This window comes from Ciconia boyciana, chromosome 6 (assembly GCF_034638445.1).
Source record: "Ciconia boyciana chromosome 6, ASM3463844v1, whole genome shotgun sequence".
In the NCBI taxonomy this organism is placed as follows: domain Eukaryota; kingdom Metazoa; phylum Chordata; class Aves; order Ciconiiformes; family Ciconiidae; genus Ciconia; species Ciconia boyciana.
Genome location: NC_132939.1, coordinates 17,360,487 through 17,387,947, shown reverse-complemented (window position 1 = coordinate 17,387,947; position 27,461 = coordinate 17,360,487). Strand labels below are relative to the sequence as shown.

Genomic DNA, 27,461 nt, shown 5'->3' with positions numbered 1-27,461 from the left:
GGATGGGACTCCCTGTTTCTCTCAGCAACATTTTCACTTCATTTCTATTCGGAGGGAAATGTCTGAAGAAGGTAGACCTACCTGCCGGGTGCCACAAGGGCCGGGTGCCACCTCAGGCTGGGTGACAGCTGCAGGCCCATGCCTGTCCTGTCCCAAGCAATGGAGGGAACGGGGTGGATTGGACATGGTGGCCAAGTCGGATGAGGATCCCAGGCCTAATGGCAGCGTGGCAGCAAGGAGGAGGTCCACACCGGGTGCTGGTGCCCAGGTGCTGGCAGCAGCGGGGCTGCGGGGTGACTGCTGTGAGGAGAGGCGGCCGGGGGCTGCCCCGTGCTGGATGCAGCCGGTTCCTCAGCGGCCCCAGCACAGGGCACCGCCCGGGCTGTCAGTGGAGCTGGTGGCACCCCTGGGAAAACGTTCTCCAGGAAAGGGCACAACGCCGCACAGGCAGCGAGGAGCGAGGGACGAAGGGCGAGGAACAGCCCTGCCGGCAGCCAGGCTGGAGGGAGAGGAGGGGCGGGGGGAGCTCGGGCCGCCAGAGCAGGGATCCCCCCTCCCGCCACCTGGGAAGGTGCGAGCAGGAGGGAAGGCGGAGAGGGACCATTACAGCTGGCTGCAGCCCCACTCACCATCACCCTGTGCCTCCTTGGGCAGAGGAGTTCGGAATGAAGGAGCAAACATGAACCTGAGGAAAAGGAAGGGGGTGGGTGGGTGTGTAGTTTAATTGTCTTTGTTTCTCACTATCTGAACCTATTTTAATCCGCAATACATTAATTTTCCCCAAGCCGAGACTGTTTTGCCCATGATGGTAACTGGTAGGCAGTCTCCTTGTCTTTATTTTGGCCCACAAGCTTTTTTGTCTTATTTTCTCCCCAGTCCTGTTGGGGAGGTGGGGTGAGCGAGCAGCTGGGTGGCAGCTCAGTCTCCAGCTGACCAAGGTCAACCCACTACATATTATTATTTATCAAACTACAAGCCTTGCACTTGTTCTTTTCTCTCCTGTTAGCTTTATGATTGTCTCTCCACTATTTATTCTTCTTTAGATTTGCTGTACATGTTTCTGTGGGCAACATGGACAACTTTCCTGTGTGTTTTGCTCTCCCCAGTGTACTCGGGTTTCTCCACATCTCTGTGCCTCAAGGTACTTTCCCTCAGGGTGGCAGGTACATCTTTGCTCCCACAGTAGTACCACCTCTGTGTTTAGTCTACTGTTTTCAGGGCGCTCTGAAATGCATGGAGTAAGGTACTACGTACAGCACAGTAGCTTCTTCTGTGAGACAGTATCTTAAAAGCTGTTCTCAACTGCCAGCGCCACAGGAGTCTTGCTTTAACTCACATATGTGCTCAACAGGATCATGCATGGGAGCCATGAAGCCTTCCTTAGAAGAAAACCTTTGGTGCCAGCCTGGTCCTTCCGAGTCAGCTCCCCAGCATGCAAGTCCATAGGCACAGCCAAACTGAGGAAAAGCAAGAAATTATTACTAGCTTCTGTAATTTAAGTACCAGATACCATTGCTTGCATTTTATTCCAGCCCCCATTTCCAAACAGCCACAAATAGATTTCTGTTAAAAAAAACCCTTTCTCCTCCTTTTAGTAACAGCGATGTGTGCAGTGTAGAAGAGGTATAAATCTGCTGCCACCACTGTTCTGCTGGCCCAGCGCCCTCACCTGCACTGTATTGCAACTTCAGTTAGCACAGAATGCCTCAGTCAGCATCACCGGTGAATGCATCAAGTATAATGTGCTTTTTTTAACTTTTAAGGCTTCCCCTCCAGCTTGCATAACATTACACAGCTGATCTCTTAATTTCCTACATGCAAAAATCAAGCTCTTTGTTCTGAAACCACACAGCTTTCATCTGCTGCCAAAGGGGAATCCATCTGGGTGCCGTGACTTCCGCCCTTTGAAATGAGTCCTCCCCACACCCGTTAGCAGGCAGCAGGCCTGTGGCCGCATTCAGGATGCCTGCCTGGTTTTGGTTTACCAGCAGAGCAGGGAGGATTGGAGACAGCAGGCATACTCAGGCTGCTCACAAACCCCTACTTGCAACTAAAACAGTCAGCTTCCAGGGTGGAGGGATTTGCCCAGGTGTAGCAAGAACCTAATCACCTCCATGTTTTCTGTTTGCTTTCTGCCTTTGCTGTGAGGTTACTTAGGAGTAGTTGGCATTTCAGTTAACTGTATGAGTTATTCTGGGTTTTTCCATCCATTGCAGCCTTATTGTATCTCCTGGTTTCCCATGCTGTGGCTCTGCTTGGTGCAGAGGGCCCCAGGCTGCTCCTGGGATCCAGCCCATGCCAGGGAGGCAGAGCCCTGCCAGCTCCTTTGCAAAACTGGCAAGGCACCACAGTGAAATGCTGCTCTGTCCACTGTGACTTCTTGGGCCCCTCAGCTGCTTTTGCATAGCAAGAACGAGATCAAAAAGCCAGGCACATCCTCAGATGACTGATTTACCCCAAACGTCTCTTCCCCCACCCACAGTCTTTAGCACCGGCAAGTCCCCCTATCCTGGCCACCCTCATGCCTGCTGCCTGTGACTTTGCTCAGCTCCAGCCCCCGGCTTATGTTTCAGTTTCATCGTTGAGGTTATTTTGCTGTAATCAGACAATTGATTCCCCCGTATGCGGATACTGAGCCATCCTGAGACTGTCACTTCAGAGGACTTTTGTCAGATTTGTCACCAATAATTAAACCGTCTCCACCCAAGCAGACTGTGCTTTTGATCAAGAATATGCAGTTTGCTCCTGACTGTGGGCCAAGGAAAGCCATGATTTGATCACAGTGCTGGCAGATGGCCTAGTGAACAGGGGAAGCTCACTTTGTTATGCTTAGCAGCTCCTGCCTTTCAATCATGGGAAATCACAATTTGACTATTAGCATGTAAGAATTTTCCTTACACGCCAGCAAAGTTAAAAGGCCACTGTCAGCTTGGAGCATGATGCCTTCCCTATGGAGGCTGATGAGAGACTCCACACTAATCTCACCCTGCTGTTTGCCTGCTGGTTTCTGGTACAGTCCCAGGTTATTAAGATGTTACATTAGTCACAATGGAATTATTTAACTATGTGGAAATGCTTTATTTTTTCCCTTCTCTGTTGTGTGAAACAAAAAGAGGCACAACAGTCTCGCTTCGGCAAACATTTGCAGTGTACACCTGCAGTGAAACACGCAGGTTTTCCCCACCACAGCCCCTCGGCTCTGGCACAGCAACAGCGCTTTCTGCTTTCCCCAGTGCATGGGAAAGTGATTCAGTCCCACAACGCAGCTGCTGGCATGATGTCAATTCATTTTGCCAATCCTTTTTGTGGTATTTCATAGGTGATTGTGTGTCTTTGTTAATGGTACCAACATACATTGCCCAGGCTTTGAATCGCCTACAAACCCCTCTGATTTTATTCCCACCACCCGTTTTCCTGAAAGGAACTACATGTGAGCATTTTGCAAAACTGCCTTCAAATGTCTCCTAAGAAATTTGTATCTAAGAAGTCCAGAAAATGGTAGACAATTGCAAATGCTGCTTATTAGGGTGACCATGGTCATCACACTGCTGGCTTGTGCCTCACTCAGCTGCTGGTTATATTTCTCTCCTGCCTCTGGTGATATCACTGGCTGCAAACTCTCATCAGGAGATGGTCCTTCCCTCCTCAGCAGCTCTGTCCCCAGCCCAGAAAGCAGCCAGCTTGACTCCCCCACAGCCATCCTGCCTTTTCCAAGATAAACTAAATAGCAAAGTCCTTGAAAGCTGAAATGTTCGCCAAGCGAAAGACCAATCCCGGGAAAAATTGCAGTGTCGTGTTTTCTCTGAGTGCAGAGAGAGCATCCTCTGCAGACGGTGGTGCTGGTGGTTGTATTTTCACGTAGATTCTGGCTCTACCTAGTAAAAGCACTTACAACATATTGATCACTTTATGCAATAAATTGTGACTACAATCATGTTTCATCTGGAACCAATTGGCCATATTCTATAGAATAATACTTCCATGTACTTCTAATACCATTTAAAGCCAGTGACTTCGAGAGAGCCTTAAGGCTCTAGTTTGGTAATAACATTTTGCCTTCCTCAGACTGACTCGTAAAGTTTCAGCCTAGCCAGCCATGCACACTTACATCACATTGGAATAACTTGGCTAGAGGCAAAAAATTTTAAAAAACCCTCTAATTTCTGTCTGTGAAATGGAAAGTTGAGTACTTAAATACACATGGTGGATGGCTCAGTGCAATGCTCTTCAGGAAAAAGCATATATTTTCCACAGCTGCTTAGAATATGGCCTTAACTCAAACCTATAAATCAGATAAGAGAATACTGTGGAAAAAATACGTCTTACATGTATTGACCTATTTCAATACCAAAATCTACATATAGGAGAGCTATCAGTGTTATGGTAATTTGTCTTCTGTTCTAGATAGCTCAGGTTACCGTCTGCAGAGAGTTTAAAGGCATATTACTGATTGACATCCATATATATTCAGATTCCCGATTCTCTGTCCCATCATTTTCTAACCAGGCGCTTAGTTTTGCTCAAAAAAACCCCTAAGCTTGGTTTGCCAAGGCCCTGCGCAAGCTGTATGCTCTGGGTATGCCTCCGTTCCCTCTCTCAGCTGACTTGCAAGGATAGGGGAGCAGAGATAAGGTCACATTCCACAAAGCACCACAGGTGCTTTCTTTGGATTTCTCAGTATTTCAGTCCCCTTGACTACAAAACCCATTGTAGAGAAACAAAAATGGAATATACTCTTAAATCCTGATTGAACAGTTAACGTTCGTCTGTACTTTAAATTGCTTTAAAAAAATGTCCAAATGGTGAAAAAAAAAAAAATGGAAAGAAATTCCCAAGAGAGATTTTTTTCAGGTAGTGTGGAACTGTTCAAATCTTTGTTTGGTAGCATTTTTTAAAGGCAATGCTTTTTAAAACCCTAAAAAGCTAATTTTCAAAATACCAAGTGGCAGCATCAAGTCTTAACAGAAATAACATGACTGGTACTAACGTGCTGGCAGTGAGCTTGACAAATGAAAATATCAATGGTCTCACTGCAGCTACCACTATGAAATCTATTTTGCTGGCATCTCAGTCACATTTTAGATCATTATACTGAGGAAAAGCAATTCAATAGCTTTAGACATGGTTTATTATTAAATTACAATGGTTTTAAAGGTTTGATTGATCCTTACTGTTCAGAAATTTTTTTCAGTATTTTGGTAACTGGCCTACGAATGGCCTCCAGAGCTCAGCTTTCCTCCAGCACGCGCCCACCTGGCCTGTCACCTTCAGCACTGGGAGCATCGCTCAGGCCAGGGGGCAGCAGCCGAGAGCCATTCAGCCTGGCCAGGTCCTGCTCAGAGCAGATCTTCCATGGTGGAATGGTGATATTTGAGCATGGGAAGTTTGGATGTGAAGTGTTATTTCTAGTTTTGATTTATTCCTCATTCAAAGGAGGAAGGGTTTGTAAGCAGCTGGGTAGTTGTAGATATGTCTTCCAGGAGATTTAGAGCATTTGCGGAAGATCCATCACACACCCATCTCCATTATAGCTGTGCTTGTGAAAAAAATATGTATCTATCACTAGAGCTTTGCATTGAAATCTCGCTGTGTTTCAGGCTGGAGATGGAAGAAGCAAAAGTAACTCAGCAGATGTTGCCGGATGCTTTAAAAGGTGCATTTAAAACCTCCCTAAGGACCTATGTAAAAAAAGGCACGGAAGAATCATGGTTAGTGTTACACACACACACATAAACAGATCCATTAACTGAAATAGCCTTTTAACTGTTATTCATATTGAGCAGTATGAGCAAGCACATTGTTGTTGGCTGTCTTTATTGATGTATCTGAACTGTTCAGCAGTCCTATAAATCCGTTATTGCTGGGAACAGCTGTGGAGCAGACTGATAAGCTGGGAAATGAGCACACAGCCAACAGTGCTGAATAACCAGCTCCAGCTCCAAGAGCCCTTACACCTCGGACTACATGCACCATCAGAAAATATCTAGGTATCAGTAGGACTCAAAGTGTAAGAGCACTTGCCAAGAAAGCAAAGGAATATTTGGCATTGTCAGGCTATTGCTGAACTTAAGAGGCTCTGAAAAAAGTAATCTGATCAGGTGTACAACGCTCTATAGGTGAGCACAAGGTACCTAGCCCCTGTGGAGCAGGCAGACCAGCCTTACACAGGCACAGTGGCCTGGGCTTAACCACTGACATGGGCCAGGGCTGGAGGGGACGTTAGGGAGAGCTGGAGGGGACGGGCTTTGCACCTACAGCGTGGGGAGAAGGAAGGGGAAACAGCTCATGGCGTGGAGGGAGGTTATCGGAACCTGGAAAGGAAATGAAAAAGCAGGCAGGCTGGCAGGAAAAGCTTTCCCTGGAAAGAACAGTGGTATCATCTGCCATCTGGAGGCTTAACGCAGAAATGAACAGCCTATACGTCTTTCTGGAGAGACAACCATGACCTTTTAGTTAGATACGTACCTTAACAGGAGCTGACATTAGATCAGCCTTTATCACAGAGCTTGTTTTCCTTCTGATAGTACATTCCCAACAGTGGAAGAACCACATCAGAAAACTGCCAGATTAAAAGACGACTAGTCCAGAAATCTCTTACAGAAGATACATGTCTTCTTGCCCATCCTGCCCTGCACTGAAACAAGGGTAGAGACATGGCATGGTGTGTGGAGAGCACTCTGTCCCTAGCACACAGCTCTTGTGTCCCTAGCAATCTCATTGTAAGCACTATTAATACACTAGGGATGTCCATGAAACACTAGCATGACATCCGGAACGTTGTTCCAAAGAGTCTGGCTTTTCCCTGGTCTCCTGGAAAGTTGGAGGTAAAACATGAATTAAAGTAACTCGCTTTGGATCAAACTAGACTACTTTTTCTCAGTGAAAAGAGCAAATTTGCTAGCTTTGCTCTGGCTGTCAGGAGATGAAGTCTATTAATTTGAAATTAAATAAACCCAGGAAAAGCAACTTGGATGAATAAATGGGGTTCTGCTAAGTAACAAGGACAAAGAAGAACAGGCCTGGATCCGGAACCTTTTTCTTCAGGTCTAAGAAACATTCTGAGGGGTTCCCAGCTTCTCCCCTTGTGAGATGTACAAACAGCTCCTTCCCTTCTGCCAGCAAAGCAGGCAGGAAGCAGCTCCTCCTGGTGCTTCCAAGTCAGGTTTTCTGCTTTGTTTACCTCCTCCTCCCTTGCAGGCAGGCAGCTGGCATGGGCAAAGAGTTGGCCAACCTGAGAGGAGGGAGATCAGAACGAAGCACAACACTGGAAAGAGACACCGTTTGGTACCAACTCTGTAAACGCTTCTGCAAAGTGCTGAAAATTGAACTATTTAAAGCCAGAGGTTTCAACACCACAGAGGTTTCTTCTCTTATGTGAAGAGCTGAAAGGGACTCCCTGAAGCAGAGCCACAGTAACTGGAAAGAGGAAGTAAACTGACTTCGCTGGTGGGTATGAGAAGTGGGAGAACGCTGTACCTACCTCAGAAGCGAGTAAACTGTTGATCTTTGCTTGCCCCTTATTCAGCCCCTGGACAAAAGTGATTGCATCTGCATTTTTTGATTAGTTTTTACTCAGATCACCCAGGAGCTGTTAAGACCTAACATCCTTGCCATTGCTAAGAGGGTTTTTCTTTTTGCTTGAGAAAAGCAGAATGTGCAAAGTTTTCAGGTGTTTTTCCCTTCCAAGCTCCCACTTCTGACCCTCTTCCACAAGAACATCCACATCTGTTCCTCTCCAAACTCCATTCACCGCCTGGTAACACCCAGCCAGGAAGGGCATGCAAGGGCAGCAGTGTTTCTGACTACATCCCATTTATCAAGCAAAGAACAGGACAGAAACCTTACATTCTCTCCTTTCTGACCTTTTTAGTCTCAAAGGCAGTAAAACCAGTAAATGACAAGGCCAGGTACAGAACGCAGTTTCCACATACACGGGTTCAACTCTACCCACCTGAACAGACTAACACTCTGAGTGACAGCTAGAACAGTTGGCTTTACTGAAGTTCTAGTATTTCAAACAAACCTATGTGATTTAAGGGGAAAAAAAAAAGTGAGGAATTTTGCTCCCTAAAACTCTCCCTGAGGCTGATTAGCCCTAGCAGTGGTGGTCACCTGCTGCAGGTCCTGCACTGGGAGGTTCATTGTCACAGCTTCTCTTCTGCAGCACGAGTCTCACCAAAAGCACTCAGGCGACCATCGTGTGGCTGGCACATGCTCCCACTGGAAGATGACGAGACAATCATGCTTTGCTCTTCCCATCTCACCATGCAGTCGTTTCAGAAAATGCAGCAGTTACCATGGAGGATCACAAGATTCTTCAGTAAGTGTCAGTAGCCCATGAGAAACTGGAGAGCTGCTGAGTTCCAGCATCACCCTCCAGGCATGTGATCCTCCTTGGGAGTGATTCAGATGGCAACCAGGAATGGAAACTAGGAATTTTAGAAGAAATGGACTTAACTGAGGTAATTTTATATGCATCTACAGTCAGGTAATCTGTAATCAAGAAGTCAGCTATAACATTACAAAGATATTTCTGCACCCCCTTCTATCATCTCCCCCTGACAACAGAACATCCCCTTCAAGGGATGAAAAAGGCCTGCCTCTTGTTTTTCTGGAAGTAAATGAGTCCTACAAACTCTGGTCCTCCTCCCCAAGGCTGCTTCAGTCAGTGGAAATCTTTTGATTGACCTCGGATGAAGGTATTGTTCCTTTAACTGGTACCAAGCTCTTCATTCAGAGAAACCACAAACTGCCAGGACACATTAGCAGCAGGCCCTGGTCCTGCCAGGCAAGTCTCAATGACAGATTAACACCCTCACAGGGAGCCCCAGTGACCGTAATACAAATCCGACTCAAGAGCCACCCTAGAGGATGGGAGCCCACTTTCCTTATCCATTCTAAAGCCCTTCTAAATGAAACGGGTATTTTGGCAAATTAATTTTGTTCAAAAGGAACTGAAAACTCCAAGAAAGGAAACAAGACAGAAAGTGCTCTAGGATGATGCTTTTTAATTGTTATTTTTATATCTTTAAAAACAAATCAAACCATTAAAAACATTATAGACATGTGCTGAAATTTCCTGTACAACAAATATGAAAACAATAAAATTTGTACATCATTTCAAGATATTCAACAGTCACTTATTTGAAACACATCAACTTTTCCCTTCTTAAGCAGGCCCCAAATGGGAAAAAGAGTAGAAGAGAAATGCGGGAGATGCAGTTGCCACACAGTGGAGCTTTCAGCCTGAAAAGTGGATAGCTTTAGATAAGCAACAACGAGAGAAAACGCTGACCAAAGAGACGGATCTCGGCAATTGTAACACAGAGAACATCAGAAGGCAGGGAAAAGTTATTTGCAGGAGTTCAAGTCATCTTGACCAAGACAGATCCACAAGGTAGTAGAGCATTACCTGTAATCCTCCTCCTCCTGCAGAGACATCCTATGAGGCATGTCCTGCTTATTCACATCAACACTATGGCCAACTTCACATTTACAACACTTTAAGCCTTACCAACTTTTTCCACCTATACCTGGGATCAGCAGATCATTTACTTCAAACTTCAGTCTCTTCTCACAATGAGTCAGTTTTGGGGAAACACATGCATACAGTTGTATTAAAAATGGATACTCATTAGATGACACAAGTGAGAATTTGGCACCTGCTTCCAACATCAAAACAATGGGATAGATACATTTGTTTTCTGTAAGAGTATCTGGGCAGTGGTTAGGCAGAAACACATACTATTCTAGCTAGTTTTCTGATGTTCTGCTGCAATATAATGCAAACACATGATCTAGCATAGAAGATTCACCTCCCTCTCTTCTGTGCTATATAAAACAAGGGCCTTCTGAAGCAAGAGAGCATTTGCCACCCTAAGGCAGCAAGTTCTCAGGAGACCTGGAATAATGAATACTGGCTCTGTGCTCTGCACCGATGTGCAGTAATTAAAAGATTAAGAGAGGAAAAAAAAAAAAATCACATGACTGTAAGGGGCAGGCTTTCTTCCCTCCCAGTTCCTTTGGAATGGTTCTGTTTGGTCCAAGTGGTTTATCTTTCTTTGTCATCTGACAGCAGCTTAGGAAGAATGCCAGGTGAGAGATCCACTATGTGAACTGCCAGTTTGGATGGAGTTGGACAGGATAATTAACTTTTTAAAAAAAATTTGTTTATTTTAAAGTATTTCAGAGAAAGAGAGAAAAAATATATTCAAACACAGACAAGTGGCTGCTACAAAAGAAAAGCTGACGCACGCTGTGGTTTGTTCTCCAGTTTTGCTCACACAGCACACCACAATTTCACACCAGGTTGTAAAAAATTCCTCTGGATATCTGTAAAGTTACAGTTGTGCACCAGGAATTCCTACATTTTCCTTCAGCTGACAGTGGATTCTGCGAGGTCGCCAGGTTGCACTGTAATGCCACATACACTTGTAGTGTCTGTAGCTTTTTCTGACAACTCTGCTAAAACAAACCAACCCTCCCCCAAACCCCCCCAAAAAGCAGCAGAATTCCAGGGACTCTGGTTATTAAACCTTCATAAGATTTTCACCACTTTATAGCTATTCTATAGCATTATTCATAAACTTCATATTCCTCTGCAATGCAACCAGTGCAATGATCTGAAGACCAAAAAACACCCCCCCTCCCCCAAGCTATTTAAGAAGTCCTTCATTGGTAATGCCTTCATAAGTCTAACAGTTATGTACCAGCAAAATAAATCCAATCTAATCCCTGACTTGTAAAATCAGCAACTAGGGGTTTTCTGCTTGTTTGTTCTGTTTTTAAAAGGACCAGTTAAAACAACAGCAGCAGTATATTGCAAATAATTATAAAACAATTACATTAGATCAATGAGATGCAGGCACGTAAGATGTGTCTCAGTTTTGAATGGCTAAAACAACTGAGAAATTGGTCTTTACAGCAGAATTTTGTGCAATTTGTTTTGGTAGAAACAGTAAAGCCAGTCAATCTGTTTGGGAGTGTTCGGACACTTGGAACCTTAGTTTACCATTTTCACAGACTTACATATTTGAGGAAAAACAACAACAATGATAAAAAGACACCAACCTGAGTAAAACTCTATTAGAATAGAGTGATCATTATTCAGTAAATAATATATTGCACCTTTAAATAAATCATTATAAATTGTATAAAAACAGGAGTATCAGCCAGGAACAGGGAGGAGCTATTCTGTCTTTCATACACACCCACACACACCCCCACACACACATTCACATATTCACTTGCTCAGTTCTTTTACTATAGTTAAAGCTCAGAGTGACAGACCACACTCCTTTTCCTCTAGCAGAGGCACCAAAATATTAAGGCAGGGGATATTTGTGGTGAAATGCAAAAACAAAGCCCACCTCCAAACTTCTGGAGAGTCCTGCCAACAGTGCAACTACAGTTAAGTTTGACATAAGCCTTATTTAAAAATCTGTGTTCTCATTAAGAGTTTCAGTACAAAAATAGAATCTCTGCTGTTTTTTTTCTAGAGTAGCAACTAGAAAAGGCACAATTTCCAAGTATAAATGTCCATTTGAAGGAGCTGTTTGTACTCCTTTTTTAAATAAAAAGGAACACAGAAAAAAAATAAATCACAGAGGCACATATCTATGAGCTAAGTAACCAGATACAGTAGATAAAATATGTTCCTGAAACTTATAATTAAATATATTAAAACAGCCCACAAGCCTGGTGTCTGTAAATGAAATCCTATAAAACTGTAATAAAAAGCTTGTGTTATTTTTTTAATATTTGAATTCTAGTTCACCATTCATACTGCAAATGCTATTTCATCTATCAACACTGTTAAATTCCCAAGAAAAAGCAAGATTCCTCTGTTAAATTTAACTAGTTTTGTTTGTTTGTTTTTAATATCAATCTGCAGCTCCTGCCAGCATTGTGTTTTTCCTCCTATAGATGACATCTTCAAATGCGGACAGAACTGGAGAAGCCAGACATGAGACTCTGCACAAAATCCTGGAAAACACAAGTAGAGGCTCTTCTTTTCCCATGCACAGGTAACAGCTCCTGGAGGCACTGTGTTCCTTTCAGACTATGCATGGTAGCCATTGGCCTTCCCGAAGCCTGGCCCAGGTGTGAAATTTTCATAGATTGCCATTGCTGTCATGTTTTGGTAAATAAGATCCGTTTTCTTGTCTTTCTGGGATCTAATAATATCCATAACACACTGGTTTAGGAAGACATACTGGTCCTGATGGGAGAAAAAGAAAAAGGAGGGTAATATATTTCTAGAAAATACCTGATTTTGGAAGTAATTCTGCTTTTGAATATAGGTTTTGGTTTTTGGATGCACTGCACTGAATGTTATCACAGAGTATTTTTTAGAAATTGTATGTATAGTTCATAGAAAATAAGGCTGTGTGACAGATGCACTTGACGTCTTAACCAAACTAGCAGTAGTTTGGTACAGGCTCCAAAGGAGGTAAAGGCCTGAGCCGTGACCAGGCCAAGAACTCCTCTGGTCCTGATTTGTTCTCTGAGAACCCACAAAGAAGCTAAGTGGCACAGTGAGCATCGATGCATATGAGCTTGGAACACCGATCATGCAACTGACACATGAATAGCAGGTGGCTTTAAAATCACTCATTCGCAACAGGCTGGAAGGGACCTCATGATGTCATCTGATCAACCCCCCATAAAAAACTGGGATCAAGTTTACTGTCATGCCTAACACCCTCTTAAAAGACTTTCATGATGGAGATTTTACAGCCTTTTCCAAATCAGCTTGAGTTAATCCACACACCTTTTTGGATCAAAGTAGTACTTTCAGCAGGAACATGTGTGTTCCTGCAGAACACAAAAGAAAAGATGCACACCGAGACCACGTGACTCAAGATAATTCTGGCTCACAGCTATAAAGATAAAACTCACATGGGTAAAACAAGCTGCAAAAAAACTTTTTCAGGATTTGATTCTTTCCAGCTGCAAATGCCAGTCCTACAAAGTACTCTGTAAAGAGATTGCTGCAACTACTGTTGTGGGAAGAGATGTGGCAGGAAGGAGGGAAGTTAAATAAAGGGCAATTTCAGATTGCTCCTTAATATCTCATCTTCCTGTAATTCTGAGCTACATCTTGAATCCACCTTTCCTGGATTATTACGCGTGTTTGAAAAACACGCTGCTGGATGAAAGGCAGCCTTACCTCAGTTTGCACCATTAAAGGTCGGTGCATGCGAAGATCATATACCACTCCATACACATCCACAGTATTCTCCATTTCAATCTGCTGAATCAGGCGGTCAATGGCAATGAACGTCCCTGTCCGCCCGACACCAGCACTGCAATGACACAGGGAAGCTATTTACCACTTTCTCTCAACCTCCTGCTCACTGGTGGCCTGATGAAAAGCCAGTGAAGCTAGTAAGATGCTTTCTATTATTTCCATGGCACAGGTGTTACAAGTCTCTGCAGTCCAGAGGGGTGATTCTTACCATCACCAAGAGGGAGGGAGGACACGCTTCGGGGCTTCCCAGCCTTGCTCTTGCACAAGATTACATAGAAAAGCACTTGAAAAGGCAATTTCTTCAGCTAAGTTTTCCAGGCTAGGAGAGATTGTCTATTCTAATGACATTTTGTATCACGTACTTTGCTACCTACATTGCTGCGTTTCTGAAGCACGGGGCAAAGGTTTTAATTCAGCAGGGTGAATAGCCCATGTTCTTAAGCAAGGAGACTTATTTTTTAATGTTTTTTTTTGTTTTAATTACATTGAAAAAGAATTGTTCTTAAAAAGGCCACAAGAAAAGTGTGTCTAACACAAACATGTTCTTCTTACCTGCAGTGCACCAGAGTAGGAGAGTCGATTGGATTTTGACTGCTGTACTCATGAACAAGGTGTCTAAAGTTGATGAGAAGGTCTGTTGTCTCTGGCACTCCATGATCTGGCCAGGAGGTGAAATGGAACTGGCGCACTGTGTGGCTTTCTGGTGTGTTGGACTAGATGAATACACATTAAAAACAAAAGAAAATAGGCTTCAGAGGAGCAACAGTAGGGCTTCCTGCGACATATACTGGGCAAAGCTCAGCTTCATTAAAGCTGCCTGTTACAAACTGTGCAGTAATTTGATCTATATTTCAGTTTCCCTCTTCCTTCCGCTCTGGTAGAGAATACTTTGAAATAGTTTCCTTTTACTTTTCACTTTACTCCAAGATCATCTCTGCTGCATTAAATTTGCTGACAGAGATGGGGCTAATTGTTCAGTCTAGCAGATATTACAAGTATCTGCATAAACACAAGGTTTTGGTACAAGTCTCAGGGAAACATGAGCTGCAAGATCACTGTTGGGACAATCAGTAATCCCATTAGCAGGCTGGATTTTGCTGGCAGATCCCCACAAGGAGGGTCTTACTGACAACTCATTCCCACCTTTGGATACATTACTAACATGCTGTTCTGGGAAGCCAGGGCATACGAACAAATGCATATACATAATATCACAGGAATCTCGCTGCCAGTAAATAGCATGAAAGATTTTAAATCAGACTTTTGGCAGAAAGCAGACCAATACATTCAAAGCCTCAAATTAAAATAAACCACTCTTACCCTTTTCCCTCAGATAACATTGAATTTGATTAAGTTTTAGTGAAATTACTATATTCTGTCATTCCAGTGTTCCTTGACATGTGAAGTCACAATGATATGATAAACAACTTCTACAGATATTTATACACAACTAACGGGGTACTCACCTTTTCTACAGTGAAGTCCCTTATTGTCCATTCTGGAAGGACAATCTCCGAGACCATTGTCACAATAATGTCACCATAGCTCTTGGATTGTTTGTCTGGCCAGTATTGCTCACATTTTGTCTAAGAAGAGAGTTACAAGGTTAGACACATTACACACAGCAATGAAGCAAATGACTGTTAGTTTTAAATAACACACCACTTGAAGCAGGGCTAGAAAGCACGTCACCCTTCCCAGTGGCCTATCCCAAGGCAGGAGAAGCTCTACCAAAATTGTTCTTTAGGGAGAACCACCCACCCTTAAATATAAGGATTCCACAACCCTCCTGAGACAATCTATTCTGGTAGTCAGCAGACATAAAAATGGGAAAACGCTAAAAAAATTGTGCTTATTTCATTTAGAAAACAGTCTTCCAGTAAGTGGATGGTTGCTAAAAGAAAGTGGTCAGTCTCCAACCTACTAGGGTAACAACAAAATTAGAAGAGATCCAACTGTCTTCAAGAGACAGTTCAGTTTTCGTAAAAACATACCCGGGCTTGTTCAACACATTTTGTCAACATAACAATAGAGTAGATATTCTTTTCCCAAATCATGCACCAGAAGTCTTCTATAGTATTGGGTAAAGGACCCTGTGCAGCAATAAATGCCTTCTTTGAGTTGTAGCCCTTAAGAAGACAAAGAAAAAGCCAAAATAAATACTTATACACAGACATTTGCATCAATGAGACATAAAAAGCTGATTTTAAACATTATGATCTATTAACCCTGCATCATAAAAATACACGTTATTTCAACTAATGAAGCAACTTACAGGCATATAGTTCGCATTAATATAATCATTGGTTGCAGAGCTTTGATCTGAAAGTTTAACACGAGAAATATCATCTGCAGAAAGAAAAAAGGAAAATAAAATTATGAATTTTAGAACTAGAATCTTTCAGCAAAATACTGCTTATCTAATGCACGGTTTCTAAATAAAGGGTGTTTTAGAACAATGTGCTTTTTAAGAATAAGAATATAACTTTACGAATCATAAACAGCAGTAGTTTAGAATTTTTATAATGAAAGACTTCAGAAAAATGAGTGGCCAGAATTAAAAAAAAAAAATCAGAATATTCAACACAGATTTTTTTTTTCTTTTAAACATGGTTTGGTTTTGCATATTTATATTTTTTAAACAAACACAAAATTTACTATAGTTTTAATTACTGGAGAAAAACAGGTAATTTGCCTCCTGCTGCCATTGCAGCTGATGTTTTTCCTCCAAAGCATCCCTAAGTACCCGCCACTGTTTGCCTTCCAATTCCTTCTTACACTCTGCTGCACAGGGGTGCCTGCAGACAGCTTGGCAAGGCTTAGGCTCTTAGTTTTTCTGCAAAACTGGCCAGCAGGATCTTAATATTTCTCATAGCTCTGCGCATCAGTCTGTCCACAGTCAACCGTTAACCTCTTGTTTTTTCAATCTGGACTGCAAGTTTCTCACAAATGGAAAATTAAAATTATTTAATTAACAGAAAGTTCTTTAAGGAGCTTTCTTGAGGGAAAGTTTGGGAACTTTAGGAAACGTTCTTGAGGGAAAGCTCTTTACGTTTGCTTATACAGTGATTTTGAGAAAGCAGCAGCCCAAATTCATTCATTTGGAAACTGACATTAATCCCTCTTTGAAACCTCTGCGTATTACTAAAACCAGATTAGCCAAACCCAAGGTTTTTCACCTAAAAACTCAAACAGTAGAAGATGCAAAACCAAAGACAGTAACTCACATGGTAAGACATTGTTGTATCTATTTTTTCCCCTGTTCTCAGGAAGTTCTGCAGCAAATTTGGGCTGATGAACACCAGCAGACTTGAGTTCCTACAAAAGAAGGATTCATCAGCACCTGGTCCTGGTTTAGGAATCATACATGACTGAAACAGACAAATACTCCAAACACTCTTGGCCTTTGCTGTAAAAGTATGCATGTTAAACTGGAATAAATGATGATAAAAATCAGCTTTGTACAGAGTGGGAGGGTGACAGTGGCAAACCGGCTAGAGAAGGGATTAATACAGAATGTAGGAATACTAGCGTTTTTAAAACCCAGAGATGGGCTTTAAAAGCCCAGAAATAGTTTTGCAGAAATACAGGACACGGACATCAACAGCACACTCATTCTGACTCCAAGGCAGTGAACTACTTAGCATAAGCTTTGCAGACATTACAGGGAGAAAGGGAGCAAGTGCATCATGAAAGGACTGAAGGAAGCAAAATCTGAGAGGAAGGCAAAGCAGAGCCACCGGCCTGCAAAGTACAATAAAAGGAATGGAATTTGATCTGGAAAGAAGAAGAAAGTCAATTAATATGTTCAAGATGATGAAAAAAAAAAAAAGAGATTCTTTAACAGCAGACATGACAACACAGAATCCTTACTGATACCGATTCCTGTCTTTTGTACCTTATAACAATTGAGCTTTAGCACATTTCATAGCAAACCAGTTCTGGGCACTAAGGAAATAATAAGTGCTGTTTCTCTGACTGCTCCTTTGAGCTATTCACAGGTGTGGTTTGCAAATCACACCCATGCATTCAAGGAGTCAGTGATATTAGCAGAGAACTGTCTTGCTGTGTAGAAAAACAAAATAAAAAACCCAAAGTGCAGAAAAGTTAAATAGGTTTCTCTAGGCTAACTCTGTAGTGCAACTAGGGCAAGGACTCTGGAGATCCTGGCTCTGGTGAGAGCTCTGAGGAGCAGGCCATGCTATAAGCTCACAGGTTGAGATAATGGTTCAGGATGTGAAGTATTTATCATGCACTTCAACTAAATCTGGAGCTGAATCAGGGAAGGGAAGGCTATACGTGAAGCTTAATAATATCTATAATAAAGGTTCCTTCTCTTCCCCTTCAGTAAGCCTCATGTATGCTCCACAGGAAAGATAATTTGCCTTTCCAAAAATATTTGTCATGAAGCTCTCTCCACTGAGGGCACATACCTCATACTCTTCAGCAAAACCACAGTTGGAGTCAGCTTGCTGCTTCTTAAAGTAGGACTCAAAGTTCTCCGCTTTAATCATTTTTGATCTACAATGAGAAAAGCCATGCGTTGGTAACTGGTATTAGGCAAATAAACGATTAATTCAGTTAATGTGTTAGAAAGTAAGCTTTACTTACTTCTTGACTCTTCAGGGGAGGATGGGGGGAAGAAAAAAAGGTTGATTAGACACATGCAGCTGTTTTTTTCACTATGTGAATCTAAGAATGAAAGCATGACTGTTAGTAGCAGCCACAAAACTGTGCATTTACAGGGGACAGGATATCAAGCATAGCATTTAACTGATCTGTTAAACCAAGAAGAGAATAGTGCATCCTTCAGAAGAATATCACAGAAGGTGTCAGTCAGCTGCTTCTGTGCTCCCATCAGATTGGCCCCATTCCCTGGTGTATTTTGTCAACTATCAAAGTCTACACAGGTGGGACTTCATGGGATGCTCCAGCCATGCCTTTCCATCAGCACAAAAATCGGTGCAAGAACCAATAATGTGATTCAATTGCACTGCCTGTGACTTCCAATATATTGTGGTTACGCTCCCGTGGCCAGCTTTTACAATATTAACATTATCTGAATTAATGGCTCAGCACAAAGCAGTCATAAAGCAAAGGAAAATTCAGGCCACAGTGCAGAATTTTGCATATATGCACTTATCAACAATTTGGATTGTCTCCTCAATGTGCACGGAAGCCTGCATTTTATCCAAACATCCTGTTTTTCAAAACTACGTGGAGCATTTGTATATCTAAAAGCGATTCACGAAGCCAGTGCTCAAATCCCTGTGGCAGCTCTAGACATCTCGATCAACATCATTATTTTTAGTCTGCAGGCTGGAGTCTTTAAATTCCATGAAGAATTAATACTGCAAAATTCTATATAAAACTGCACAGAAAACAAGTATCAGGGTTCAGAGTAAGTTTTGCAAATATTGCTTCAGCTCAGAAAACAATGTGTGAAAGGATATGGACTTACTTAATTGGAGAAAAGGACACTTCAGTATTCCTTTTATCTTTCCTATAAGGCAAAAGAAATCAACACAATAGGTTCACAGTAGAATTTAATGGAATGCATATGAGATTTCTGACAACAGCTATTTCCTGTGCCTGTTCAGAACAATTTCTTTTAAAGGATCTCATTCCGTGCAAGAAAACCCTCCTGAGGCCAATCTTACACCTGCACTAAGAATAATATACTTAATCCTTCATTCAGTGATGTTGTGCAATGGGACTGTTTCTTTCTGTTGGAACCAGAGCATAACGCCTGAACACAAAGCACATACTTTGGTGGAAGAAGTACATCCAAGGGATCTGCACCACTACCTAACATCTCAGGAGAATTGCTACTAATCCCAGAATCCCTACAGTAAGTGTTCAACAGTGATACTTAAAGTGGTAGCTGAATGAAAATAAGTGTTCCTAGCTTTAAAGGAAGCTCTTCTCATTATTGTCCACAGCTACTGGACATGCTTGTAAGAATAACAGCAGTTAATCAAAGAAACTAAGAAATCTGGACTAAGGGCCCTACAGTTAACTCTTTAGAAAGGATGTACCACATGATCAGAAGCAGGAAAAAGCCTCTGTGGACTCTTAAGTCCCAGATTATTTGGAAAAGATTGGAAACTGAGAGATCAGCTCAAACCTTAGGCAACTCATCAGCTTCTGGAAACTCCAGAATGGAAGTTTCATGTGACAGGCCATCAAGCAATTAAAAAGTGTGATTAATGGATATTTTCCAATAAAACCATCTAAGATACAATTATATATGTCTTTTAGCACAATCATTTGTGATGTCTGCTCACTTCAGACTGATTTACTTCATCAGCACACATGAATTCAGAAGAGCCAAACAAAACAAATCTTAACTTGTTAGTTTGTAACTATGGGGTTGAACAAGTCATTTAACTAGTTTGATACATCAACTCTAATCTGTAACATACAAACAAGATTTTTAATAGAATGTATTTTAAAGCATCATGACAGAAGCGTATAAAACAGAAAGAGAGGCCTTTTTAGGAGAAAGATACAGAAGTGAAATACTGGTGTTCCTCATCACAACAAATACAATAATGAACACACATTACCTTCTCCTTCTCCAGAATATGAACCCCCCTATAGCGACTACAGCCAATATAGCTAAAAGGCATCCAATAACAGCTCCAGCAATAACACCTGATAGAAGAGAACAAGTATTACTCATTATTGATTTACCTCTTTGGTAATGATCTAACTCAATCAACAAGTGACAAAACACACTCTGCTCTACTAAACATCTTTTCTTTACTGTGTCCTTTGGCAGTACCAATACTGAAAGCTCATTAAGAATAATAAAATGAATAAATGAATGAATAAAGCTAGAGAGGAACAGTCCATCACAGGGAAGCCAAAGGGTGTTTTGCTATTATGAGACTTGCCATAATTAAGGAATCTCCACACAGTTTGTATGTGCCAGGCTGCCAGTCCTAAATTTGACATTAATTATACCTGGATCCTGGGGTAGCAAAACCGCCTCAGAACAGGGTGAAAACGATACATAACTATCTTCTGCCACAATGATGTTGGCCATAGTAAAGGTTATATTAGTGAAACCTGCAACACTTGCCCTGTTGATAAGGGAGAAGAAAAAAAAAAAACACACAGGCGCATTACATGGTTTTGACAGCCTTAAGCAAGATCTGTAATCTTTTAATTAGATGATCTTTTAGATTTCAACTGCAGCAAAATTAACCAAACAGCGGTTTGAGATAAATACCTGTATGAACGAAGTGGAATCAATGGTCCGTTTTCATAGCCATACATTGTGTTTCCCTTGCCTACATTAACGATGTTTGTACCATTCTGAGAATGGAGAGAAGGTGATTTTGCCTGCTCTGTATCTATAACATATGCCACATAGGTGACTGTCGTCATCTTCTTGAAGTCTTTGTATGTGTTGTTCAAATCAGACTTCAAAGACTCACAACCTTCAGGAAAAAACAAAGATATATGTGGTATACATCATCTGCTGATTTTTTATCAATCAGCACAGTGGCTGAGATGGTAATACAGTGTGTCACATTAATCACAGTTGTCATTACTCCATAAATTCTGCCTGAAATGAAATCAGTGCAACAACCTCAGAAAGTGCAACAACCTCAGAAATCTCTTCTACTGCAGTGCAATCTACTGAACTACCTCCCTACTACCCAGTGTTAATTTGTTTTAATCTCCTTTTGGTTTTACTTCTACTACGTATAGTGAAGCTTCTTTGTAAAGGTATATTAAGTGGTGGATTCTGGTGTCCTCGTGGACAAACTTCACTAGACAAGTCACTCATATCCGTACGCACTCTATCAACTATCATATGTAAACAGTGCAAACAGTGTAGAAAAAGTCCATTGGTATTTGGTAACATTGTGCTACCCAAACAGCACCAAGCCTCATTCAGGGTGACACTGAACTCATCCTGACCCATACTTACTTGCTGTGTCTTTCAAGAAGTCTTACACCTAAACCCTAAGAGACGAAGGAGTTAATTTCTGCCTTTTCTTCACATAGACAAGCATTGGACAAAACAGTGATCAGAACAGTTTCTCTTCCAGAAGACTAAGAAGAACATGCTACCGCAGTCAAACAGCGAGCAACAGGACACCATCTGCAGAACAGCATCACTTTACAGTGTCTGTTGTTAGAAGATGAACCCTAGAAACTTGAGACAGATTATACAATTTAGGCACATATGACCTAAGAGGTAATAAACCAGCTCAAATTACCAGTTATCCAACAACTCAAGAGCAAATAAACTGACGTAAATATTCAAAGTGTTACAGGCGGAAGAAGAATCTTGCTCATTTGACTGAAGTTTGCATACATTGCTCTCTACTGACTGCCTTTACAAAGCTAAAAGCTCCTTCTAAAAGCAGATATAGTACTGAATTCACCTTTAATAAGGAGAAGCCTTTAAGGAGCTCTGAAAGGTGGAAGAGCTCTACTAAGTTTTCTACAGTTGTGTGGACAAGGTTTAACCTGCCACCAGTGAGATGGTGGCTCACTACCACCAGCAGCAAAGCTCTCATCAACCATAACTGTGCAGGAACAGGGTGCAAAACAGCTCTTCTAAAACACTAGCTTCATAGAATCATAAAGGTTGGAAAAGACCTCTAAGATCATCTAGTCCAACCGTCAATCCAACACCTCCATGCCAACTAGACTATGTCCCGAAGGGCCACATCGACACGTTTTTTGAACTCCTCTGGGGATGGTGACTCCACGACCTCGCTGGGCAGCCTGTTCCAATGCTTGGCCACCCTTTCAGTGAAGCAATTTTTCCTAATATCCAATCTAAACCTCTCCTGACGCAACTTGAGACCACTTCCTCTCGTCCTATCGCTAGTTACTTGGGAGAAGAGACCGACACCCACCTCACTACAAGGTGGAAGAAGAAGAGACTACGCCCACCTCCTTTCAGGTAGTTGTAGAGAGCAATAAGGTCTCCCCTCAGACTCCTTTTCTCCAGGCTAAACAACCCCAGTTCCCTCAGCCGCTCCTCATCAGACTTGTGCTCCAGACCCTTCACCAGCTTTGTTGCCCTTCTCTGGACACACTCCAGCAACAAAATGTCTCTCTTGTAGTGAGGGGCCCAAAACTGAACACAGTATTCAAGGTGTGGCCTCACCAGTGCCGAGTACAGGGGGGATGATCACTTCCCTAGTCCTGCTGGGCACACTATTTCTGATACAAGCCAGGATGCCATTGGCTTTCTTGGCCACCTGGGCACACTGCTGGCTCATGTTCAGCCAGCTGTCAACCAGCACCTCCAGGTCCTTCTCTGCTGGGCAGCTTTCCAGCCACTCTTCCCCAAGCCTGTAGCATTGCATGGGGTTGTTGTGACCCAAGTGCAGGACCCAGTACTTGGCCTTGTTAAACTTCATACAATTGACCTCGGCCCATCGATCCAGCCTGTCCAGATCCCTCTGCAGAGCCTTCCTACCCTCCAGCAGATCGACACTCCTGCCCAATTTGGTGTCATCTGCAAACTTACTGAGGCCACACTCAATCCTGTCATCCAGATCATTGATAAAGATATTAAACAAGACTGGCCCCAATACTGAGCCCTGGGGAACACTGTTCGGTTACATTAAAAGCTGCTGAGGTTGCAATTAACTCAGTTGCCTAGAAATGGATGTTCAATACTATCTGAGATACATTATACGTCCTGTTTGGTCCCTAGTTTCCATTCCAAAAGTATGTACATCCCGGGTTGTAACTGCAGCTCCTTGTGGATCTCTTGGATATCACCCTAGGTCATCTCAAACAGCGTTAGACACCATTGCTTACACAACTGAATAAAGTCCCCTCTCTCTATCCTAAAGGTAATGATGTCTGTTTTAAGACAGAGAAACACATCTCAAACATATTAACGCTATTTCAACACTATAAAGCTGAAGCAATGCTTGGCTATAAGGATGGTTTTCTGCTCTTATCAAAACACTCAGACCCTATATTATAAATACAGGCAATCCTCCTTCCTTATTTCTCTCAATCACATCTTGAAAGTCCTCTTTCTTGAATCCCTTGCAATCAGAACCACACAGAAGAATGCACTGAATCTCATCAAGACTAAAACAGAACTGGATGAAAGTACAAGCAGAGCTGTTGCTGCATGCAAGAGACTGACATTCAAATCAGCAACTCTGGGGCAGCTGAGTAGGCATGTGAAGAACAGGAATTTTCATAAAATCATAGAATGCTTTGGATTGGAAGGGACCTTTACAGGTCATCTAGTCCAACCCCCCTGCAAGAGCAGGGACATCTTTAACTAGATCAGGTTGCTCAGAGCCCCATCCAACCTGACCTTGAATGTTTCCAGGGATGGGGCCTCCACTACCTCTCTGGGCAACCTGTTCCAGTGCCTCAACACCCTCATTGTAAAAAATGTCTTTCTTAAATCCAGTCTAAATCTGCCCTCCCTTAGTTTAAAACCATTGCTCCTTGTCCTGTCACAACAGGCCTTGCTAAAAAGTCTGTCCCCATCTTTCCTATAGGCCCCCTTTAAGCACTGGAAGGCTGCTCTAAGGTCTCCCCGGAGCCTTCTCTTCTCCAGGCTCAACAACCCCAACTCTCTCTGCCTGTCCTCGTAGGAAAGGTGCTCCAGCCCTCTGATCATTTTCATGGCCCTCCTCTGGACCCGCTCCAACAGCTCCATGTCTTTCCTGTGCTGAGGGCTCCAGAGCTGGAGGCAGGACTCCAGGTGGGGTCTCACCAGAGCTGGGTAGAGGGGCAGAATCACCTCCCTCGACCTGCCGGCCACACTTCTTCTGATGCAGCCCAGGATACGATTTTCTGCACTGATGTACTACATTATATGTATCTCCAGGCATTTCTTGGACATATGTTGTATGGAAGAAGAAAGATCTACAGTCAAACTGATGCAAGATGAATTTCCAGTGTTAAGACAAAGGATAAGCATGGATGTCAAATCCCACTTGGGGGAAACTATCTCCATCAGCTGCTTTATTCCTCCAGTGCGCTGGCACAAATGAAAAGAAGTTGAACTACAACCTACACTGCAAAGGTAAGTTCCTTAATTTTATGATTTATCACTAGATATTCGCCAATTAAAGACGTTTCTCTGTTTTGATGCTTTGAAGAGGTGACTTTTATAGACTACCCTCCAGCTTTCCCTGGCATTCAACCTCCCATAGCATGTCATGCTGCCAACACTATTCAAGCCTCCCACCTGCACCCCATCTTTCTCAGTTAAGAAAATGTTTTACATACAATCAGAAGGAAAGCTCTTTTTTTTTTTTTAAGATCCTACTGCAGATATCTTACAGCTGAAGAAGGGAGGGGGGAAAAACATCTTACATTCCAAAGCTGCTTATATTAGTAGCTCTGAGAATTATCTGTGGGGAACAAAAAGGATACTACACAATCTTGTGGCAGGAATCACTGGCAAATCAAGATGGCAACAGCACAGTGGCAATACATATGAGACATATACAAGGATAAGTCAGGCTGGAAAAGGCTGAGTGAAAACAGCAGTGTTCTGAAAACAAGGAGTGATCTGGCTTCAAGCAAGCAAGGTATTTGCTTCATGATTTTTGGAAGGTGATGGAAAATACTGAGTCAGCTTTTTCTCTATCCATTTAACACCTATTTAAAGTTTAAGACTGTCCTGGTTTGGGCTGGGATAGAGTTAATTTTCTTTCTAGTAGCTGGTATAGTACTGTGTTTTGGATTTACTATGAGAATAATGTTGATAACACACTGATGTTTTAGTTGTTGCTGAGTAATGTTTCCACTAGTCAAGGACTTTTCAGCTTCCCATGCTCTGCCAGGTGCACAAGAAGCTGGGAGGTGGAACAGCCAAGATAGTTGATCCAAACTGGCCAAAGAGCTATTCCATACCATATGACGTCATGCTCAGTATATAAACTGGGGGGAGCTGGCCAGGGGGCAGTGATCGCTGCTCGGGGACTGGCTGGGCATCAGTCAGCGGGTGGTAAGAAGTTGCATCCCTTGTTCCTCCCTCCCCCAGGTTTTGTTCCTCTCTCTCTCTCATTGTTTTCCTTTTCATTACAATTTATAACAACAACAACATCATCATCATCATCATTTTCTTTTTCCCAATTATTGAACTGTTCTTATCTCAACCCATGTGTTTTCTTACTTTTGCTCTTCCGATTCTCTCCCCCAGCCCACCGGGGGGGGGTGAGGGTGAGCGAGTGGCTGTGTGGTGCTTAGTTGCCAACTGAAGCTAAACCACAAAAGACATAATGCTGTCTGATAAACTGTTTCACACAGCTACAAGAGAATATCATAACATTTACCTTGTTCTTCTGTTGTGATCATTACTGCATAGGCTTTTAATGGTCCATTCACTGACTCAAAATCAGAGAATTCAACAGACAATGAGCTGTGACTGACTGCCTTGACTAAAGGAGCTTTGCTTGGAGCAGGTGGGTCTACAAACAGAAATAGTTTTTAGTACCTTAATGACTGATAAAGAAAAGCTTTCCAAACAAGAAAATGCTGTAATACTGATGCCGTTCATATAATGCATATTTATTATGCATCACATTAGACTTTGCATGAATGTAGTGTTTTATTCATAATCTGTAGGCTGATAATGTACTGCATATCAAGTTTGGTATTCTGCAATCATGAAGTTCATATTTTGGTCCTATGAATATCTTTCATTCTCAAATCTTAATGCTTACCAGTAATGCTTGTTTTACACATTTGCTCAACTGGAAGGCTTTCAGAACTATTTGAAAGAGTCGCAATAGTAACAGTATAGGTACTGAAATAATCTAAAGATGCTGTTCTGAAGGTTTCCTTTGAGCCTTCTCTCATGCAGGATGGAGTCCATTGTTCTTTTCTCCATGTATCATTAAATATTTTAATTTTGAAGCCAGAATTGTTACCAAAAGGACATTCCCACTTAAGCATTAGGGAAGACTGCTTGGCCATCGGTTCACACTGAAATGAATTCACTGAGGCAGGAACTGAAAAAAGAAAAAAGAAAATAATTAAAAAAAGAGGAGTAAGAAATCAAGTACTGTAGTAAATAGAAAAAGCTGTGTATTTGTAAGTTCTGTGTATAAATGTTTGTAAAACTTCAATATTCCCTTCCACTTTTAAAAGGATGAAGCTACTGCCTACAAGGACTTGCTACCCTATGAGGAAGAGAAGTATTTATCACATTAAGTACACAGGCCTCTGCAGACAGGTTTACTGATAAAATTTAGGTTGAATATTTGTCAAGATAGCAAAGTTGTCAAAATACTGTTCACTCATTGAACATACCACTCTAAGAAAATTTTAAAAGTAGTATTGAGATTGACACTAACTCCCTGTATAATTACGTAAAACTCTTCGTGGCCAACAAATAATAAAACGAATACAAGCTCCATGCATTAAAAGTGCAGCAGTAGCCATCCTTAAGAGCAGCAACTATAACATGTCAGTTTGTGTGAAAGTCCTATAGGACACAATAGAAAAATTGCAATCTTATGACCAGATACAAAAAGATATTAAAAAAGTTAATGTAGCAGTGACACTGACAAGAAAGGTCCCTCTAAACTAAACATCTTCTAAAACTTGGCCTTCAAGACCAAAACTCTCAAAACTTCTACAATTGTAACACACCGCAAATCTATTTCCTCTATTAATAAAGTATGTGGTACTTCCAAATACAGGGGTAAGAGGCTCATGGATTAAATTATTTTGTTATTAAAAAGGGGTATTATTTTAAGAAACTAAGGAGAAGCAGAATTGCGTACCAGAAGAAACAGATTTAGTTAAACAATAGATATGAGTGACTGGGACTTATTTCTACTGCATTTTATAAATATTTCTTCAGTAACACTGTCAGCTACTCCTACAAATACAGTGAAATTATAGAAGGTTACAGGGTTTAGGTCTGTAATAACAGCTCTGGTGACACTGGATGTCTGGTTTCTAGAGGAGGAACCATGACTTTGGATCTCTATCCTGTAGGTGTAGTTAGAAGAAGTATCATCTGTGCTCCACAGGAAAAATCAGACAACAGCATACTCTGCCCGGATATGGAAAATGGAGCCGGGCTCTGTGAAAGTCAAGACGAGACTCCATCAACGCTCATGAGTATTTGCTGACAAACGCAGACAGAAAAAGCAGAGGCACAGCCACGCTTCCACGTTTTGGACAGACCGAGCGTTATGAGTAGCCAAGCAGCACTTTCACAGTACCAGAGACTCTC

The 27,461-nt window shown here is 42.1% G+C and overlaps 1 protein-coding gene across 5 annotated transcripts in view; it reads right to left on the bottom strand.

Annotated features, from left to right (window-relative positions):
* Window positions 1-9,034: 9,034 nt before the first annotated feature.
* The window catches only part of PTPRJ (protein tyrosine phosphatase receptor type J), an 80,551-nt gene continuing 62,124 nt past the window's right edge, over window positions 9,035-27,461 (bottom strand). For 3 of the 5 annotated variants that reach the window (XM_072865232.1, XM_072865230.1, XM_072865231.1), the window contains 14 exons: window positions 25,939-26,226; window positions 25,549-25,683; window positions 20,490-20,700; window positions 20,222-20,340; window positions 19,822-19,909; window positions 18,714-18,755; window positions 17,686-17,773; window positions 16,480-16,570; window positions 15,528-15,601; window positions 15,247-15,381; window positions 14,719-14,838; window positions 13,805-13,965; window positions 13,172-13,307; window positions 9,036-12,220 (listed from right to left, as the gene is read on the bottom strand). In XM_072865232.1, the coding sequence (XP_072721333.1) occupies window positions 12,062-12,220; window positions 13,172-13,307; window positions 13,805-13,965; window positions 14,719-14,838; window positions 15,247-15,381; window positions 15,528-15,601; window positions 16,480-16,570; window positions 17,686-17,773; window positions 18,714-18,755; window positions 19,822-19,909; window positions 20,222-20,340; window positions 20,490-20,700; window positions 25,549-25,683; window positions 25,939-26,226 (1,847 nt within the window). In that variant the 3' untranslated portion in view covers window positions 9,036-12,061. Of the gene's footprint in view, window positions 12,221-13,171; window positions 13,308-13,804; window positions 13,966-14,718; window positions 14,839-15,246; window positions 15,382-15,527; window positions 15,602-16,479; window positions 16,571-17,685; window positions 17,774-18,713; window positions 18,756-19,821; window positions 19,910-20,221; window positions 20,341-20,489; window positions 20,701-25,548; window positions 25,684-25,938; window positions 26,227-27,461 lie in introns of all 5 variants that reach the window. The other 2 variants (XM_072865233.1, XM_072865234.1) reach the window with 1 other exon arrangement.